This window comes from Lipotes vexillifer, unplaced genomic scaffold (genome assembly GCF_000442215.2).
Source record: "Lipotes vexillifer unplaced genomic scaffold, Lipotes_vexillifer_v1.1 scaffold1275, whole genome shotgun sequence".
NCBI lineage: Eukaryota > Metazoa > Chordata > Mammalia > Artiodactyla > Lipotidae > Lipotes > Lipotes vexillifer.
The window spans coordinates 51,029-71,476 of record NW_006770093.1 but is presented as its reverse complement, the minus strand read 5'-3'; the positions used below and the strand labels follow the sequence as shown (position 1 = coordinate 71,476).

The 20,448-nt window shown below is 44.9% G+C and overlaps 2 protein-coding genes across 6 annotated transcripts in view; both read right to left on the bottom strand.

Moving 5' to 3' along the window:
- POLR1B (RNA polymerase I subunit B) overlaps positions 1–5,204 on the bottom strand; it is a 26,943-nt gene extending 21,739 nt beyond the window's left edge. Inside the window, exons 1-3 of one of the 5 annotated variants that reach the window (XM_007446010.1) lie at positions 4,974–5,204; positions 926–1,093; positions 533–679 (exon numbers count right to left, since the gene is read on the bottom strand). In XM_007446010.1, coding sequence (XP_007446072.1) covers positions 533–679; positions 926–1,093; positions 4,974–5,204 — 546 coding nt within the window. The remainder of the gene's footprint in view (positions 1–532; positions 680–925; positions 1,094–4,973) is intronic. The other 4 variants (XM_007446012.1, XM_007446013.1, XM_007446011.1 and 1 more) reach the window with 4 other exon arrangements.
- Positions 5,205–16,004: 10,800 nt separating this feature from the next.
- The window catches only part of TTL (tubulin tyrosine ligase), a 34,295-nt gene continuing 29,851 nt past the window's right edge, over positions 16,005–20,448 (bottom strand). The window contains exon 7 of the mRNA XM_007446009.1: positions 16,005–16,511. Coding sequence (XP_007446071.1) covers positions 16,397–16,511 — 115 coding nt within the window. The 3' untranslated portion in view covers positions 16,005–16,396. The remainder of the gene's footprint in view (positions 16,512–20,448) is intronic.

Genomic DNA, 20,448 nt, shown 5'->3' with positions numbered 1-20,448 from the left:
AGAAAAAAAAAAAAAAAAACAAACACCCTCTTCCCACCACACAACACAGCCCTCCTGTTGTGAGCAGAGTCTGCATGTCTTGATTACTTCAGCTTAATACTGCAAAGCCACCTAACAGGGCTTGAATGGAAGGTATATGAAGCATTTAATACGTCCACAGAATCTGACTGTGGGTAAAGCAAACATTTGAGACAGATATGTGGGTTAAGACAGCTTTAAAAAAAAAACAAATACATATCTATATGTGTATCAGTTGGTAGGAGAAACCTACCAATTCTTTCCCCATAATAATCATATTCTCTAACTGGAGTGGGTTTTTTTCATACATTGTCTCATCTGAGACTCATTATGAGGCCTATGCAGTGTGCAAACAAAACATCAATGCCCCACGTTACCTATCCAGAGACTGAAGCAGAGAAAGAAATCCGGACACCCCTCCCCGCCTCCCGACAAGCTTCCCGTTCTGTCTCTCCCAGCTCAGGCGCTTTCTACTGTCACCTGGCCTTTTACTGCATGGGACCCCTGTAGGTACCTCTGCTTCCTCGTGGTGTTGGATGAGGGCTTTTGGAGGAAGGTTGTATAAGTTGCAAAGCTTGGATTTCACCATGATGGGAACATAGCCAAGAAACTGTTTAATGATTCCTTTTGAGATTCCATTCACTGCCCAGCTGATATCGGCCTAAATGAAGAGAGAGAAAAAAATTATTTAGTAGAAAAGGAAATATCCAGATCTACAAGAATGAGCACTTGAAAAGACGAAGGCAGAAGACCATAAACTAAATGATTTGATGCTTTAGATTTAAAAGATGGGATCTCTTGGATGAAAGCACTAAGAAAGTAGAATTCTGGTATAAACTGTATTAGGCACCAGGCTTATTCTCAAAACTGTACAGTGTGCAAGTCATACACTGTCTCTTGTACTCACTGTCAGCTTTCCCCGGTAGGTGCTCCTTCGGCCCCTGCATTCTGCTGGATAAACATTGAGCTCTTTACAGATGCTCCCTTTTGGAACTGTGGGTGGACTGATGACAGCATCCACAATAGTAAGAGAGATCCGCTCATCTTTGAAAGCAAATTCAAAGGGAGGGATGGCCTGAAATACAATTCACGCTGTTAACTGCTTGCATTTCCAAGGTATTTTTTCTCTAAGACTCTTTCAAATCCCATGTGTTCTATAAGCATTGATGGCTATAATGCTAATGTGACACATCTGAAAAACAGCTAAAGCTACATCCAGTCTACTCATATCCTAAGTACCTAAAACTGTAATGCATTAACAAGATTTTTTTTGACTGTCTACTACCTGTCCGATTCTGTAGTAGGTTCTAGGGATACAGCTGTGTACAGAACAAAGCTGTTCTCTGAACCAAGTGCTTGACTTCTCTATTTTTATATATAATACACACACACACATCTATTCTTTTTCAGATTCTTTTCCATTATAGTTTATTATAAGATATCGAGTATAGTTAGTTCCCTGTGCTATACAGTAGGTCCTTGATGTTTACCTATTTTATATATAGTAGTGTGTATATGTTAATCTCAAATTCCTAATTTCTCCCCCACCCCTCCCATTTGTACCTTGTACCCTCTGCATGCATAGCAAGACAGATGGGACTCCTGCTAACAGAGCAAGGATATGGACACACCCTACGGATTGAGCAACAGGCACTCTAATAATGCCATTCTTTAGGCTGACCTTTGTACGTTTCATTCTACGGTGGCCTCATACTGAAGCCAGAGCCATGCAAGGGGTTGGTGGTGGTCATGGTGGTTCTTCCCCTTCCACAGCAGTCGCTTCTTTGTACCACTCCCTGGGGGGAGCGCTGCTGAACTGAGGAAGGGGCATCACTGAGTTCTCCTATGTATTAACTCTGAACAACCTCCTGGCCTTAGTGCTAAAATAGCAAGAATGCCAAAAATGGAGCTAAGAAGCAATTATACTCCAATGAAGATGTTAAAAAAAAAAATGGAGCTAAGAATACGAGGGAGGTTCTTCCACCTCACGTGAGTTCAACTGACCTTTTCTAAACTTTAAAATTTTATCTAAAGCTGGTATTTCAGAATTCAGTATTTTATTCTAAAATAAAAATTTAACATATTTCCTATTTCAGGATAGACCATTAGTTTACAAAAGGAGATTAGAAGATTCACTTTCTCCAGCCATTTGTTGCACTATCTATATCTCAACGCAGCCAATTCTCATTATTCAAGATAGTTATGGCCCATAAAGTCACCACAAGCACTGAATCAGTGAATTCTGAACCTCTGTTCTCAGGGGAAATACAAAGTTAGGTTCCTGCCAGTCTCTGATCACAGCATTTCATTAACTGATCAATATATAACCTTGCTTTATGTGGGTTTCTTTCTTTTTTTAAAAAAACACATTTATTTATTTATTTATTTATTTATTTAGGCTGCACCAGCTCTTAGCTGCGGCACCCGGGATCTCTGTTGCAGCGTGTTTAGTTGCAGCATGCGGGATCTTTAGTTGCAGCATGCATGTGGGATCTAGTTCACTGACCAGGGATTGAACCTGGGCCCCCTGCATTGGGAGCGCAGAGTCTTACCCACTGGACCACCAGGGAATTTCCCTTTATATGTGTTTCTACTTAAGAACATCTTATTTAATACATACTGTGGTTCATTAACACTGAACTCACAGCTATCAGCACTAACTCATGACTGAACAAAGGTTATCTAATATACATTTTCTCTGAAGGCACATCACAGCCTTCTCACACTTAGGAACATTACATAGCACTTCAGCACTACGCATGCTGTCTGTTTTAAACAGCAAAATCACCAACAAAAAGAACATAAGAACGTGAAAAACGGAAGAAACTTTGAAAAGAACACTTTGAATCTGCTGGAAAAAAATGAGCATATCTCTCTTACTATCTCATTATTTTTAGTATAAGAACTTGAAACAAGAAAGCAAGAGTGTCGCCTTATTGTACCTGAGTTGGGATGGCTGTACAATGAATGGGCAACTCAAATTTTTTGTCCCTGCAGATGTTGGTGAGTACTGATTTGGGGGTTACAAATAAACTTTAGCAAGTAGGCAATTCACAAATGTGACAGACATATCAACTTGCACTCACAGATGGAGGAATCTACTCCAAAGAAACTGGGCAAAACAAGATCTGATGAAGGCTATTTTCCCCTTGGTTTTGTAAACATTAGTCATTTACCTTACTGTGCTTTATGGAACAACATTTTCAAAAACTAAACCGCAGCATCATTATCTGGGTCAGATTTTCTTCATGTATTTCAACCAAAACAACATATCAAAAGAGACTGCACAGGGATATCGGCTTGGTGCTTTGTGACCGCCTGGAGGGGTGGGATAGGGAGGGTGGGAGGGAGGGAGACGCAAGAGGGACGAGATATGGGAACATACGTATATGTATAACTGATTCACTGTTATAAAGCAGAAACTAACACACCATTGTAAAGCAATTATACCCCAATAAAGATGTTAAAAAAATAAAATAAAATAAAATACACTATTCATGATGGTGATATTAAAAAAAAAAAAGAGACTGACTATACAAGCAGAGTTGAGAATCCAGCTGTCTTCTAATAAGCTAAACATTAAAAAGATACACAAAAGTATCATTCATCTACTAATTTCATTTCTGCTTTAGAAAATATTTTTTATAAAAAGAGTTAATATAAAATTGGCCTATTTTTCAATGAATTAGTATTTTTAAGATTTCTCAATTTCAGTTTCTAATAGAGTAAACAAAAGCTCTTTGGGGATCACTCAAGAATTTTAAGAGTAGAAAGGGGTCCTGGGACCAAAAAGTTTGAGAACTGCTGGTCCACATATTATCCATAAAAATCTCTTACGTACATGTGCTCCATCATTTTAGGTCAAACCTTCCTTGATCATCTCAACACTGGGCTCTTTTCCATTGTTTTCATAAACCCCAGGGCCAATTAACTTTTAAGTAGACGTACAATTTTTCTCATAGACATGATACAATGAGTCCAGGCATGACAGCAATTATTATTTCCCATCAGACAAAAATATCTTGTCTTCTGCAAACAGGTCAAGGAATAATTAAACTTCAAAGAAGCCTCAATGGCTCCATATTATTTGCGGAATGGAGTTCAAGCATCAGAGACTGGCACAGCTCTCCACATTCTCTCCACCCCTCCCACCATGCAAGCCCTACCCAACAAAAGCACAGGGTAGAGTCCCCTTGAGCTCTGCTCCTTCACTTCCACTGGAGGGAACGCACTTTCCTCTTCAATTCGTGTAATCCTGCCCTTTCTCACACACCCGCACTAGCTGGACCTCCTCTGTGCTCCCGGAGTACCATGCGGCCGCCCCTTGTCAGAGTAGCGCTCAAGTGTACCGGCACCGACTGCCTTCACAGTTCCACCTCCTCACCCAAAACATGACGCCAAGCAAGAACTGTCTCTTACAGGCCTGCCTCTCCCTCACCCTTAGAGCCCAGTGCCTGGAGACAAGGGGATGCTTACTAATGAGACCCCCCCCCCCCCATCTTCACCTGAACTCTGGCACCATCACCCTCTAGACCAATCACTTTAATGTGGAGCAAATGCTGTGTAATGATGGTACCAATCACTTCCTGTGGACCAAACGGTTCCTACGGAGCCTCTGTTTTATGCCTCACTGATGCCTCCCTCAACACAGACCCGCGCTGAGCCTAGCACGGTCAAGGAGTTACAACTATTTGAAATTATACTGCGACCTCCCAGCCCTCTCTCTGGGACCCCAGCACGCGGCCTGTGCCCCATTCCCCCCGCCTCCTGGATCTCCCCCTCCCAGGCCCCGAGCCTCAATCACCTCTCCCCCGGCCCTCCTCCAACGCCTCACAAGCCCCCCACCCCAACCCTCGCCGGGCCCCTCCCCTCCGCCCGCCTGGAGCAGGGGCTAGGGGCGCAGGCGAACCCAGAGCTGAGGGGAGCCTGGGTTCGCCTGAGGACGCCGCGCTCACCTGCACCGCGTAGCTGAGCCCCTCGCGCACAGCGTAGTTGAAGGACTCGACATGCGCCCGCGTCAGCTCCTGCAACGCTGGCTTTTGCCGCTCCCGCGGGATCCCGTAAGAGGGGTCGGTCAAGTGCTTTAGGCTGGGCCCGCTGGGCAGGTGCCGCCACCGGCCTCCGGGATCCATGAGTCCGCCTGCACACCGGATGCCAGCAGCGGCTCCACACGCGCCGGAAAGCATGGCCGGCGCCGGGCGCCTTCGGCTTGCTGGGAAATGTAGTTCCTCTTGTTCCTCCGGCTCTGGGTCCTCCGATTTTACGGGGTCGACTTGAAACCAATACAGTGAAGCGAATGGGCCAGTTTAAACCTGTGCAGAGTCGGAGCGTGGCGGACTCGCCCGGCCTCCTCTCTTCCACCGCCCCCTCCCATATCCCCCTTCCGCGAGACGCCAAAGGCGGGAATCCGCTCCACGGGCAATTCCACGTGTGACCTCTTTGGCTCTCATTCGTGCTATTCGGGCCGGCCGAGAGCGGTGTTCAAAGATTTCCCTCTCTTCCCTTGACCGCTTTGCGATCCAGTGCTGAAGCAGACCCTTAGGGTGACACCCAGCCGGAGTCTTGGCTTCAAGGAAAACGCAGTCGGGCACCAAACTGACTGCTCTCTACCCAACTCTGAAGTCGAAGGCTCATCACTGGGACGGTCAAGCGGTGGTGCGCCCTCTCTACCCACTCCCCGCGTCGTCTGGACTGGAGTCTTGAGCCGGGCGGGGCCGGCGGGGTGGGAAGGCGGGTGTCCGAGGGGCCTTCCAGCCTTAAGATCCTTTGAGGATCTGTGAAGATGTGTGTGTGTGTGTGTGTCACAGCTCTATTCTGTATTGAAGTATAATTGACATGCAATAAACTACACACATTTAAATTGTGCACATTGATAAGTTTTGACCTATATATACACCCATGAAGCCATCACCACAATTAATGAATTAATTCACCACTCCCAAAAGTGTCTTCCTTCCCCAGTTTCACCTTTACCTGGGTCAGCTGCTAATTTTCACTCCTCTATTGCTGCCCCACCCCCATCCCATGCAGTGTGGCTTGCAGGATCTCAGTTCCCGGACCAGGAATTGAAACGGCCTTATATCACTTTTAAAACGTTATCTTCTGTTTCTCTCTTATGTTGACATCATCAAATCTGCCAAGATCCGTGCAGCTGTGACCTAAATTCTGCCTTCTCTCCCTTTACAACGTCTGCTTCTTTTAAGGAAAACTCTTCCTTCATTCCCTTTCCCTTGGTCAGGGTCTCCTGGAGGGCAGGAGAATACAGAGATGAGGGCAGGAGCAGTCATTTCCATCAGCATACAAACTTGCTGGAAAAGTTGTTAAAACAAACAAACAGCTCACTGATCTCTTGTCCCACTTCAGCTACCACAGGAATTCTCCCCTTCAGAACACAAATAGCACGGACCATCCTTACTATCTCTCCACTGCCTTTAAGGTTCATCCAGGTTGTAGCATGTATCACTACTGCATTCCTTTCCCCGCTGAGAAAGAATCCATTGTATGGATACATATTTTGTTTATCTATTCACCGGTTGATAGACATTTCGGTTGTTTCCACCTTTGGCTATTATGAGTAATGCTGCTAGAAATATCCACGCACAAGTTTTTGTATGGACATACGTTTTCAATTCTCTTAGGTATTACAGCTAGGAGTGGAATTTCTGGGACATATGGTAACTCCATGTTTAACTTTTTGAGGTGCTGCCAAATTTTTCCAAAAGCAGCTGTACAAGTTTACATTCCCTCTAGCAATGTATGAGGATCCCAGTTTCTCCATGTCCTCACCAGTATTTGTTATTCTCTGTTTTTAAAAATTATATCCACCCCCCCCCAAAAAAAAAAACAAAAAAAAAACGGTACAAGGGCTTCCCTGGTGGCGCAGTGGTTGAGAGTCCGCCTGCCGATGCAGGGGACGCGGGTTCGTGCCCCGGTCCGGGAAGATCCCACATGCCTGCGGAGCGGCTGGGCCCGTGAGCCATGGCCACTGAGCATGCGCGTCCGGAGCCTGTGCTCCGCAGCGGGAGAGGCCACAACAGTGAGAGGCCCGCGTACTGCAAAAAAACAAACAAACAAACTTATATCCACCCTAGTACATGTGATGTAGTATCTAATTGTGATTTCTGTATTTCTCTAATGACTAGTGATATTGAGCATATTTTCATGTGTTTATTGACCATTTGTATATTTTCAATGGAGAAATGTCTGTTTAGATACTTGGTCCATTTTAAAATTGGGTCGTCTTTATTATTGTTGAGTTGTCATACTTCTTTGTATTATTTCTATACTACTTATCAGATATATGATTTGCAAATAGTTTTTCCCATTTTGTGGGTTATCCTTTACTTCCCTGGTTGTGTCCTTTGAAACACAGAAGTTTTTAATATTGATGAAGTCTAGTTTATTTTTTTCCTTTTGTTGCTTGTGCTTTTGATATCATATCTAAGAAATCATTGCCTAATCCAAGATCATGAAGGTTAACGGCTATGCTGTCTTCTGAGTTGTGTCTTTTTGTTTGTTTTTTTAGCTGCAACTCTTACATTTAGGCCTTTGACCCATCTTGAGTTAATTTTTGTATATGGTGTGAGAAAGACATCCAACTTCATTCCTTTGCATGTGAATATTTAGTTCTAGCACCATTCGTTGAAAGGACTATTCTTTCTCCCATTGAACTGTCTTAGCACCTTGTCAAAAATCAATTGATGGTGTACAAATGAACTTCTTTTGTTGAATTTACTCCTAAGTATTTAAATCTTTTTGATGTTGATGTAAATGGAATTGTTTTCTTCATTTAATTTTCAAATTGCTCATTTGTAGGGTCTAGAAATACAATTGAGTTTTGTATATTGATCTTGTTTCTGGCAATCTTGTGTGAACTCATTTATTAGATCTAATAGGTTTTGTGGATTTCTTAGGATTTTCTGTGTGTTAGGTCTTGTCATATGCAAAAAGAGATAGTTATATTTCTTCCTTTCCAATCTAGATGCCCTTCCTTCTTTCCTTCCTCCCTTCCTTTTGAACCCTTAATCCAATGTTGAATAGAAGTGGCAAGATTAGATCTTTGTTTTATGCTTGATTTTAGGGAGAAAGCTTTCAGTCTTCCACCACTAAATATGATGTAGGCTGTGGGTTTTTCCAAAGATGCCTTTTATCAAATCGAGGAAGTTCCCATTTCATTCCTAGTTTTTTTTTTTACAAAGAAAGTGTTGTTTTGTCAAATGCTTTTTCTGTGTATATTGATATGATCATTTTTTGTTCTATAAAAAATGATTATATTGATTGAACTTTGTGTGTTAAATGAATGTAGACTTTTTAGGATAGATCCTACTTGATCATCGTGTATACAGTAGTATATACAGACAGTCCCCAACTTACAATGGTTCGACTTATGATGTTTCAACTTTACAGTGCTGCAAAACAATACACATTCATTAGAAAACTTACTTCAAATTTTGAATTTTGATCTTTTCTCGGGATAGGGATAGGAAGTATGGTAGTCGCTCATGATACTGGGGAGCTGAAGCTCTCAGTCAGCCAAGCGATCACGAGGGTAAACGAGCAATACTCTTACAACCATTCTATACCCAGACAGCCATTCCATTTTCCACTCTCACTACAGTATTGAATAAATTACATGAGATAGTCAGCACTTTATTATAAAATAGGCTTTGTGTTAGATGATATTGCCCAACTGTAGGCCAATGTAAGTGCTCTGAGCGCGTTTAAAGTACACTAGGCTAAGCTATGATGTTTGGTAGGTAAGGTGTATTAAATGCATTTTTGACATGGTATTTTCAACTTACAGTGGGTTTACTGGGACATAACCCATCATAAGTCAAGGAAGATCTATAATCCTTTTTATATGTTGCTGGATTTGGTTTGTTAGTATTTTGTTGAAGATTTTTTCATTTCTATTCCTAAGAGATATTGGTCTGTTGCTTGCTTTTCTTGTGATGTCTTTGTCTGGTTTTGGTATTAAAGTATTAATAGTGACCTTATAGGATGAGTTGGAAAGTGTCCCCTCCTCTTCTATATTTTGGAAGAGTTTGTGAACAATTGGTGTTAATTCCTCTTTAAACATTTGGTAGAATTTACCAGTGAAGCTATCTGGTCCTGGGCTTTTCCCTGTGAAAATATTATTTATTATTAATTCAATCTCCTGTTAGGTCTATTCAGAATTTATCTTCTTGAGTTAGTTTCATCAGTTTTGTGTCTTTCTAGGAATGTGCCCATTTCATATAAGTTATCTAATTTGTTGGCATATTATTGTTCATCGGGTTCCCCCATAATCCTTTCTATTTGTGCTGTAGTATGTCCCTCTTTCATTCCTTATTTTTTCTTGGTCAGTCTAGCTAACGGTTAGTCAATTTTGTTGATCGTTCAAAGCGCCAACTTTTGGTCTCATTGATCTTATCTATTGTTTTTCTATTCTCTATTTCATTTATTTCCACTCTAATTATTTCTTTCTACTTACTTTGGATTTAGCTTGTTCTTTTTCTAGTTTTTTAAGGTGGAAGGTTAGGTTACTGATTTGAGATCTTTTCACAATATAGTCATTTAAAGATATAAATTTTCCTTTAGGCATGGCTTTAACTGCTTTCCGTAAGTTTTGGTAAGTTGTGTTTGCTTTCTTTCTTTCTTTCTTTCTTTTCTTTCTTTCCTTTTTCTTTCTTTCTTTCTTTCTTTCTTTTCTTTCTTTCTTTCTTTCTTTCCTGTGTTAGGTCTTCGTTGCTGCATGCAGGCTTTCTCTAGTTGCGGTAAGCAGGGGCTACTCTTCGTTGCGGTGGGCAGGCTTCTCATTGCAGTGTCTTCTCTTGTTGCAGAGCACCGGCTCTAGGCACATGGGCTTTAGTAGTTGCAGCACGCGGGCTCAGCAGTTATGGGTTGCGGGCTCTAGAGCGCAGGCTCAGTAGTTGTGGCGCACGGGCTTAGTTGCTCCACGTCATGTGGGATCTTCCCAGACCAGGGCTCGAACCCGTGTCCCCTGCATTGGCAGATGGATTCTTAACCACTGTGCCACCAGGGAAGCACTGTTGTGTTTTCATTTTCATCTCTCTCAAAGTACTTTCTAATTTCCCTTGTGACTTCTTTCCTTTGGCATTTTTAACTTCCACATACTTGTGATTTTCCCAGATTTGTTAATGATTTCTCGTTTTATTTCATTGTGTTCACAGAACATATATAGTTTGATTCCAATCATTTTTAATTCACTGAGGCTTTATGGTGTAGCATATGGTTTATCCCTGAGAAAGTTCCATGTGCACTTCAGGAAAATGTATATTTTGCTATTGTTGGGTGGAGTGTTCTATGGATACTTGTTAGATCTAGTTGGTTTACATTGTTTTCTATGTTCTTGTTGATCATCTATCCATTACTGAAAATGGAAAATTGAAAGTTCCAATTATTACTGTTGAATTGTCTATTTCTCTTTTTAGTTCTGCCAGTTTTTGCTTCATGTATCTTGGGACTCTGTTGCTAGGTGCATTTGTTTATAATTGTTATATATCCTGATGGATTGATCTTTTACTCATTATAAAGCGTCTTTCTTTGCCTGTAATAATTTATTTTTCTTAAAGTCTATTTTGTCTAATATTAGTATGGCCACCTAAGCTCTCTTTGAGTTACTGCTTGCATGGTATATTTTTTCCCATCCTTTTACTTTCACCTGTTTGTGTCTTTGAATCAAAGTGTGTCTCTTGTAGACAGCATAGAGTTTGATCATGGTTTTTTTTTTTTTTTTAATCCATGTTGCCGATCTCTGCCTTTTGATTGGAGTGTTTAATTCATTTACATTTAAATGAAATTACTGATAAGGTAGGGTTTGTGTCTGCATTGTGCTCTTTGCTTTGTAAATGCCTTATTACCTCCTCATCCCTTCACTACTGCCATTTCTTGTTATATATATATTTTCTAGTGTAACATTTTAGTTCCCTTGTCCTTTTTACTATAAAGTTATTTTCTCAGTGGTTAATGTGTCTTGGGGCAGATCTCTTTGAATGTATCCTACTTAGTTTACTGAACCTCTTGGATGCATTTTAATGGTTTTCATCAAAGTGGGAAAGTTTTTGACCACTGCTCCTTCCAACTTTTCTGCCCCCTTCTCTCTCCCTCCTTTCTTTTAGGATTCCTGTTACGTATATGTTGGTGTACATACATGTTTCTGGCGTTCTGTTCATTTTTTTATTCATTCATTTTTCTTTCTGTTCCTCAGACTGGATGATCTCAATTGAATTCAGATTCACTGATTCCTTCTTTTGCCAGCTCAAACCTGCTTTTGAACACCTCTACTGAATTTTTCATTTGCATTATCATACTTTTCAATACCAAAATTTCTTTGTTCTATTTAAAGAACAATTTCTCTCTTTAATGATATTGTCTCTCTGGTGACACATCGTTCTGTCTCCTTTATTTCTTTAAACATATTTTAAATAGCTGAATTAAAGTCTTTATGTAGTAAGTCCAATGCCTGGGCTTCTTCAGGTATGGTTTCTATTGACTGTTCCTTCTCTGGGCCATACTTTCTTTTTTTTTTTTTCTTTTTTTGCTGTACGCGGGCCTCTCACTGCTGTGGCCTCTCCCGTTGCGGAGCACAGGCTCCGGACGCGCAGGCTCAGCGGCCATGGCTCACGGGCCCAGCCGCTCCGCGGCATGTGGGATCTTCCCGGACCGGGGCACGAACCCGTGTCCCCTGCATCGGCAGGCGGACTCTCAAGCACTGTGCCACCAGGGAAGCCCTCATACTTTCTTTTTTCTTTGCATGTCCCGATAATTTGTGTAGAAAGTTGGAAATTTTTAATAATATGGTGGGACTTTGGAAACCAGACACTCTTCCCTCTCTCTCCAGGGTTTCTTGTTGTTGTTCTTTATTTAAAATAGTGACTTTTCTGAACTCATTCTGTAAAGCTTGTATTCTTTAGTGTGTGGCCACTGAAGTCTCTGCTCAGTTAGCTTAGTGGTCAAGTAATGATTGAACAGAGATTTCCTCAAATGCTTAGAACCAGTACCTCTCCCAGTCTTTGTCACAGGACTGTGTGTGTCTGCGTGTGTGTCTGTGTGTCTGCGTGTCTGCGTGTGTGTGTGTGTCTGTGTGCTGGGCATGCCTTCATGCTCAGGCAGGCAGTTTACAGCTTTGCCTTAGTCTGCACGTCCCGCTTGTGCAGATCCTCCTAGTCAGACAGAGGTGAAAGCTGAGGGAATTCAGGTCTCCCCTGGGAATGGACACAGCCCTACACCTGTGTGTGGCCTTCCATGTTTTTAGGAATATGTTGAAACTTTTCAAAACATTTTATGGACATCTCATTCCCCGTCTTTCCCTTCTAAGTTTTTTGGTCAGCAGCTTCTTTGTTCCAGCTGCTAAAGCCATCTCAGTAAGTTGAGATGTTAAACAATGGCTGCTGATTATTTTTAACAAATGCACCTAGGGAAAAGGCTGCTCACACTGGGCACACTCCAAGACAGGTCACATAAAATAAGCCCTAAGATGGGGACTTACACAGAAGTCCTTAGTGAAGTCTTAGTAAGGACTTCTTGAACTTCTAGCTATTTGGGGAAGGAACCTCACTTCAGAAGCCCCTCTACCTCCATGTTTAAAGCACACATAACTCCTTCACAACGAGGGGTCTCACCTCACAATCTGCAGCATGATTCAGACAATACACATGACATGTGAGACATGATGGACTGGATTTTGGCAGCTGAAATTGTTTCAACGCTTCACCCTGGAGCAGCTCATCACAGTTTCAAAGGACAATCTGCTGGCTTACGTACTGAGTAGCATTCTGGGGTCAGCAAACAATGGCCACATATGTGCTTGTTTTTGTAATGGCCTGTGTGCTAAGTTTTTTTGGCTTTGTTTTAATATTTTTTAAGAGTTGGGGAAGAAAAAGAATATGCAAAGGAGAACCAGTTTGGCTTGCAAAGCCTAGAATATTTACTACCTGGCCCTTTATAGAAAAAGTATGCCTACCTCTGGGTAAGAGAATCATGCGTTCAAATAACCAGTGATATCCTAGGACAGTCAACACTCACAATATGACAGAACCAAAGGGCAAAGAAATGCTTGAAATATGATTCCTTTAATGCTCCAGGCATTTTAAACATTCATAAAATCGCCTTGTTTCAGAAGTCATTTCCTCTTAGGTACAGATTCTGTGTCCAGGATCAGAGAGAGTTTTCTCCATGGCACCCATGTGCTGTGGGGACCCACTCTGGCATCTAGTCTTCTCTGGCAGAGTCCCCACCACCCACAGCAGGGCTGGATGCACCCCTGCTTGACACGACCTCAATTCTTAATGGCAACACCCTCTGTAGCATCACTGCTGCTTGCGGGTCCTGCGGATCCCATCCACTTCCAGCACTACCAGATGTCCCAAGTCTGGGATGATCACCCTGAGGCACTCGTGAAACATCACGTCAGCTGGTAAGTCCACCAGCACCTGCTCCACTGTATCAGACAGACACCGAGGCACTTCCACGTCCTGGGGAAGTGGAGTTTATAGTTACCACGGGAGTCCAGAGGGAGGGAAGGGGATTTTCTCTCAATAATTTGTTTATAATCTTAACACCTATTTAGCAGATTTATAAATTCATGTCTGTTTATATTTGCTGACAAGGCTTCACAAACTGTTTAAGTAGATGAAAGCACAGCTGAGTTTCCAAAGGCTGTGACGGGGAGCAAAGAAAAACCTGCTTGGACGGCACTCCACGTCAGCATCCGGTCATTCTTAAAAGGAATGCCTAGCCTTCTAAAAGGACTTTTTAAAAAAGCCCTAAACCTTATCTGATTCTTCCAAGGTAATAATGTGTTTGTCCTTCCTTCTCAATCAGTGGTTCAAGGCATCTCAAAGCATGCTGATGCCTGAGGTTCTGACTTAATGGGGTCAGGGGTGAGGGAGGGGGAAGGTGTGGACACCAACATTCTTTAAAAGCTTCCCAAGTGATTCCAGCAAATAGCCAGCATTGAGAACCTTGGTACTCGAGGTTCTCCAGCCTTCCTAATCTCATGTGTCCTCACTAAATGCCCTTGAAGCAGTCCCTGGGTCAGGCAACAAGCTCTTCCATGAGATAAGAAACTAAGGCACAGAGAGGCTCACGGGCTCCTCTGATGCTGTGCAGCCAATGACAGAGTCAAGATCAGAATCGACGCCTCCACAAAACACCACCTCCTTCCCCAGCAACTGGACACACGAACACAGACTATAGGTATGAAGACTGACTGCGGGCGAGACATGACCACCTGTGTCAAGGATATCATGGAAGGATATGGAACAGCTCTGAGCCAACCATTCCACCTGATCAGAAATAAATGCATAAAATAGATACTTATTCGAAACCATGCGAGGAATGAAGCAGAATTTTCTCTTTAAAGCCTCCCTTCCCTCACATGTATTGCTATTGATTCAGGTTTCTTAGAAAATCCATCAAGTTCCACAGACTTCCTACACCTGGATTCTTAGCTCTGTCACCGTAAGAGACACCGTAAGAGAAAATTCTCGAATGTCCCCGCAATTCAGGTCCAAAAGATGATTACAAATCTGCGTTCGCACGTGACAGCACTACAAAAACCTCCACGCTTCCCCCATCCCCCTGCACTTTCTACGTGGGTGTGCACCTCACCATGATCTGCTCAGAAGCCCCCAGCACTAACCCATCAGCTGGGCTGAGCCTTCACAGTTCCCTTAACACTGTCTTATTTTGCTCTGGGTGGAAACTTCATTATCTATATATTCTGGGTAACTGCCCGCACGTTTATTTTGTAATTCCAAACACCCAGGAGGGCCGAGCCAGCTGGCCCTTCCTCCACTTCAGCCCGGACATAACACTTTCACATCCCACACACACTGCTGCATCCATTGAATCATTTCCATCATGATTCCTTTTTTCACTGTAAGCTCCCACATCTCATCATGTTTGAGGTGTTGCTGTTTCTTCTCTTTGTAAAAAAAAAAAAAAAGTCTCCCCTGGCTGCAGAACTGTTTTCTCGTGCCAAGTAGAGACGAATAACGGAGCACACAGGTGCCAAAGGGAAGACCCCACCGTGCCCTGGGGAGGAGGGAGCCTGTTCAGTGGGTCTGCTGTGATTCCCAGCACACCGTTCACTCATCTTACAGTGGACACAGATGGCAGATAGGGCTTCCTCTCGCTAGTGACATGGCCTCCTGGAAAGTCTGCAGAAAATTCTTCCATCCCGTGAGTAGAAACTACATCTAACGGGACACCATTAACCTCTGCTGACTTAAGAGATGCTGAGTGCGGCTCTGAAACCCCATCTTCCCCATTTTAAGAGACTCTCCCACTCAGGCGAGACACACACTGATTCAGAGCCTCTCCGTGATGTCGAGAGGCGCAGCGGACGGAGAATCTTCCCTGGAACAAAACCTGCCTGTCCAGCTCCCACAGAAGGTGCTAGAAGAGCAAGAAAAACAAAGCGGGGAGGAGCCCCCTGGGGCGGAGTGGGGGGAATTCTACCCTCTCCCGACCCCTAGAAGGGCTTTTACAAAAGTTAAATCCCCCCCAAAAAAACAGAACGAAAGGGAACTTGGCCAAAGGGCATGTAGAATTCTGGTTAAAACAAAGAGAACTGAGAATCATATTTCAAAGACTCCCCCCCACCGCAACTATTAAGTAAAGCAGGACGTTGTTTTTTCCTCTCTCATGCTTATTGGATGCTTACGGGTTTGCAGCAAACTTGCTGCTTGGTTTCTAGAACATGCAGAGAGCAGGCTGAGAGCAGCGTTTGCTGTTTGGTGCCCAGCCCACGCCAGCCCGGGCCAGTGACCAGCCAGATGCCATCAGGACCAAGAAGAGCAAGCCCCCTGATGGCAAGGCAGCGTCCGCAGAGCCCAGCACCCAGGACAGTCGGTGCGCGCTTGTCCAGATGCCCGTGGGATGCCCAGCGGGGGACACCCTGGCAACCTCCCAAGTGCTCTCACATCCCGCCCCTGCCCCAGATAGGAGGCTGTAGCTGGGCACAGAGCTAAGGCACTAATGCAGCAGGTGGACAGACACCAACCAGATCCAACGGCTGCCACCCCGGGCAGGAGAGGCGCTGCTCACAGCACTACCTTAGGATAAAAATCAGATTTTTCAAAGGATGAGAACGTAAAATAAGCACATCCCTGTTTTTGCCCCTCAGAAGAATATTCTGCTCTCCCATTGGCGAAATTTGCTGCAGTTTTCCAATCTCAGTAGCAGTGCCAAGAGCTCCACCTGGGAAGCCCCGGGCGCGCGACCACTCCTCGGGGAAGCTGCCTTTTCTTCTTCCAGCGCGTCTCTGCGGGTCGTCTCTCTTCCTCCTGTTTGGCAACTCGGCCACTCCTCCTCCCCCCGGGGCAGCGCCCCCTCGTGCTTCTTACGAGGCAGCTTCGAGCACCTCCCTCGGTCACAGCTTGATGAAGGCGGCCGGCTGGGACGGCTGCTGCCCCGAGCCGGGGGGCGGGAAGAGGCTGGCGATGGCTATGTCCACAATGCCCTGGCACAGCTCCGCATAGAGCTTCCTGAAACGGGTTCAAAGAGCTATTACTGAGGATGCTCATCAAAGTGCAAGCGAAAAGTCAACGCTTTTTTCACCAGGACCTGCCCGAGAAATTCCACCTCCCGTTTCTAAGACTGGTGTCTGCTGACCATACAAATCCTGCAGGAGGTGCTGCAGGAAGAGAAAGCAGCCACTCAACAGATATTTCTGGAAGGTCTTGCAGGTGAACGGACAAGACGACTCCTGCTCTGACTTGAACTGCAAGGAAGACAGGCACTTCCAAAGAGAACGGGGGCCGTCTTGCCTGTCTCGGGGGGGCGACACGTGGAGGCGCAGGCTCTCCCCAGGGAAGGTGCCCACGCAATGTGGCTGAGGGGCCTTTAGGAAAGACTCCCCGGAGTGACAGCTCAGCAGAGACCCGGAGAGGGAATCACGTCGGACAGAGAATGGATGATGGGATAGGAAACAGGATGAAGGAGGGGGAGCCAGACACAAAGAATGAGGGAGAGATGTGGAGAGAAAGGAGGGGAGGCAGAAAGAGAGACTTGGGCGAGAGAGAAGAGAGGCAGTGCAAATGGAAGGAGTGGCGCCCACTGAGGAGAGAGGACTCAGGGCATCTGCGGAACCGGACCATCGCAGTGCGAGGCTAGGGACAAGGCAGGGGCCAGGCCATGCAGGGTTCTGAGGCCACGTGCAGGGGTCTGGAACCACCATAGCAGAAAAGCTAAGGAGGAAAACCTCCCATCCAGTCTCTTCAGAGAAGCGATGAGGCCCTCTAGCTCCCCACTCACTTATTGCCTATAGGATTTTCGCCCGTTTCACATGGCAGCACATGAGGCCCCAGAGCCAGCTCTCTCAGGACTGTCTCTAACACAGGGAAGAACCAGAGACATATAGTCCAAAGAGAAAACCCACATTTGGGATGATGCTCCAGGCCTGATGTGCCTTCCCAACTCACTCAAGACACATTTGGAATCCAGGTGGCTGTAGCCAAGGGTAGGAGCCCAGGCCAGCTCGACCTAGAGGAACAGAGGTCTCTACTGCCCTGATTTCCAGAAGATGCTACGTCCCAATCTCCATCAGGTAGGCAATCTTCACAAGCGAATTCCCATCCCTCCTGATGCAATGGCAAATCTCTGCTATCATCCACCCCATCACAGAAACTTTCTCCCCACCCCCCCATCCCCTTCTACTGCCCTTGAAGCTAGAACTTGTATGTTCTAACCTCTTGTAAGGCCCTCTGGGAAGAAAGCTCATGCAAAGCCATGCTTCCATTGTCTATCTCAGGAAGTCCTAACTGCCAGCTGACCTTCATCTTTCCTGCTGGATGTCTGTTCTTCCCTCTCTCCCCTCTCCCCAGTCCCCCAGCCTCTGCCCCTTCTGTCTATGAATCAAGTCCCATTTTCAACAGTTTGGTGTGGCCGCACCACTCAACCTCCCACTTCTGAAGGGATAGTGACCAGGAGGCCTGCAAGGGAGTGATAGCGGCTACTAAACTTGGGACTCGGCAAGTCCCCAAGAGCCACAACCGTCAAAATACACCGTGTTTGGTGTTTCGTGATGCCTGTCATTAGCTACCTCGGGAAGGCATTTTCCAAAGGGGATACTGGGGGGAGGGGAGGACACAGCTTCAACCTGGTCAACTCATATCTTCGATATTTCTGGTATAGAAAGTACCTAACATACAGGCAAGAGTGGGCCTTTGAACATCCTGCTGGTTTTCATACAGCAAGATGAGTAAGTCCTATTTTAACACGTACACAACAATGGAAACTGTGTTTCCTGGACAAAAGCTTCCCGGGACTTCCCTGGTGGCGCAGTGGTTAAGAATTCGCCTGCCAATGCAGGGGACACGGGTTCGAGCCCTGGTCCAGGAGGATCCCACACGCTGCGGAGCAACTAGGCCCGTGCGCCACAACTACCGAGCCCGCGTGCCACAACTACTGAAGCCCACGCACCTAGAGCCTGCGCTCTGCAACAAGAGAAGCCACTGCAATGAGAAGCCTGCGCGCCGCAACAAAGACCCAACGTAGCCAAAAATAAATAAATACATTTATTAAAAAAAAAAAAAGACTTTCCTTTGACTACGCCATCTTGTCATCATCTCCATCGACCCTCTCCCCCCGAGTTCGTCCTTTAGGAAGCAAGGACCCAAGAACACTCCCCACTCAAAATTGTGAACCTAAAAGATAGAATCTGAGGGACTTTCCCAGTGGTCCAGTGATTGGGACTCCATGCTTTCACTGCCGAGGGCCTGGGTTCAATCCCTGGTCGGGGAACTAAGATCCCACAATCCATGAGGCTCGGCCAAAAAATAAAAAGATGGAATCTTTTACAGCAACTGTAACACAGTATGATTCATATCATAATTAACTGGGCAGTGTCTGTCTCCCTCCTCCAGTCGACTCCTTGAGGACACTCATTTTTACATGTTCCTAAAATCCCCGCTATTTCCCTGGACCCCACTGCTCGCTTCAGGACTCTGAATGAAGGGAATCCAACAGACATTGAGTGGCTGTGTGGGAGCTGGTGAGATGGAGCCCAGAGAAGACAGTGAACCCTGACGCCCAGGGGTTTATCACCAGAGGCCTCTGTTGGGCCCCAGCATGACCTGATCCTGTAAGGCACCTCAGAGAGCAGGTGAGTTTCCACCAGGTGGGTGGGTACTACTGTTGGGCAAAGAGGTCAAAGCCATTACTCGACACTCCAAATGAACTAAGAAGTTGCTGTTTCTCTGCCCTCCCTAGCCTTCAATCCTTACGCGGAACAAAAGAGGCAGATTCACCTTTTCCAATCCAGAGACTGGAGGTCCACCCTTGGGTCAAAGCCCTTAAGACCAATGGTAAATAAAGGGTCCAACCTCTACGGAAAGTGTTCAGTTATGAGGGCCTGCACCAGATTATCTGTATCTTGACCTAGGATAATTTACGCTTGGAATCAAAGAGCTACCCTGGAGAAAAAAAGCTTAGTGAACAGCTCAGAAGCTTCAGGAATAAACTTAAACAGAATCACTTTCGCCCACAAGACAGTGGGATTATTTTATTACTTTCTTACCTTGTATACTTGAATGCCTGACTGCATTTTAGAGTCTGGTCCTTGATTCACCATCAAGACATGATGGCATCCTTGTCTTTAAACACTTAAAGCTGCCATTTAAACATTCCCAAAGCTCTCTACAGTAAGCAAACAGAACCTCCCTGCTCCCTGAAACCCCATCCTGGCTGATGTGTAAGTTTGGGCCTAATGACAAAGAAATTCTATGCATTGAAGCACCAATGTCATTAGGGAGTATTAGGAAGATAGAAAGATGTCTCTATGTAAATAAAACCTAAGCAATTACTGACTCAGGTGAGTAAGAGTGTTAACCAGTAACACACACTATGTCCATCCAACTACTTGCAGACTAGGATGTGCCAGGCACGGTGCTAGGTGCTGGGACTCCAAGGAGAACAAGAAAAACAAGGCAACTGCCCTCACGGTGCATACATTCCGTAAAGAAAACAAAAATGGGTTGATCTGACGGCAATTAGTGTAATGAAGTAAACTACAAAGGCTCTGGCTGGAGAAAATCCAAGATAGGATTGTTCAGGACTTGTGGTTGCCAAGGGGAGCGGGGAGGGAGGGATGGATTGGGAGTTTGGGGTGAGCAGATGCAAACTGGTATATACGGAATGCATAAACAACAAGGTCCTACTGTAGAGAACAGGGAACTATATTCAACATCCTGGGATAAACCATAATGGAAAAGAATATGAAAAAGAATGTCTATATACGTATCACTGAATCCCTCTGCTGCACAGCAGAAATTAACACGACACTGTAAGTCAACTATACGTCAATAAAATAATTTTTTTAAAAAAGATGGGATTATTCAGGGAAGGCTTCCTGGAGATGCCATTTTGCCAGAGTAGAAGAAGGCTTGGTAAGGATGGGCTGGGGGGGGGGGGGGGGCGGGGATG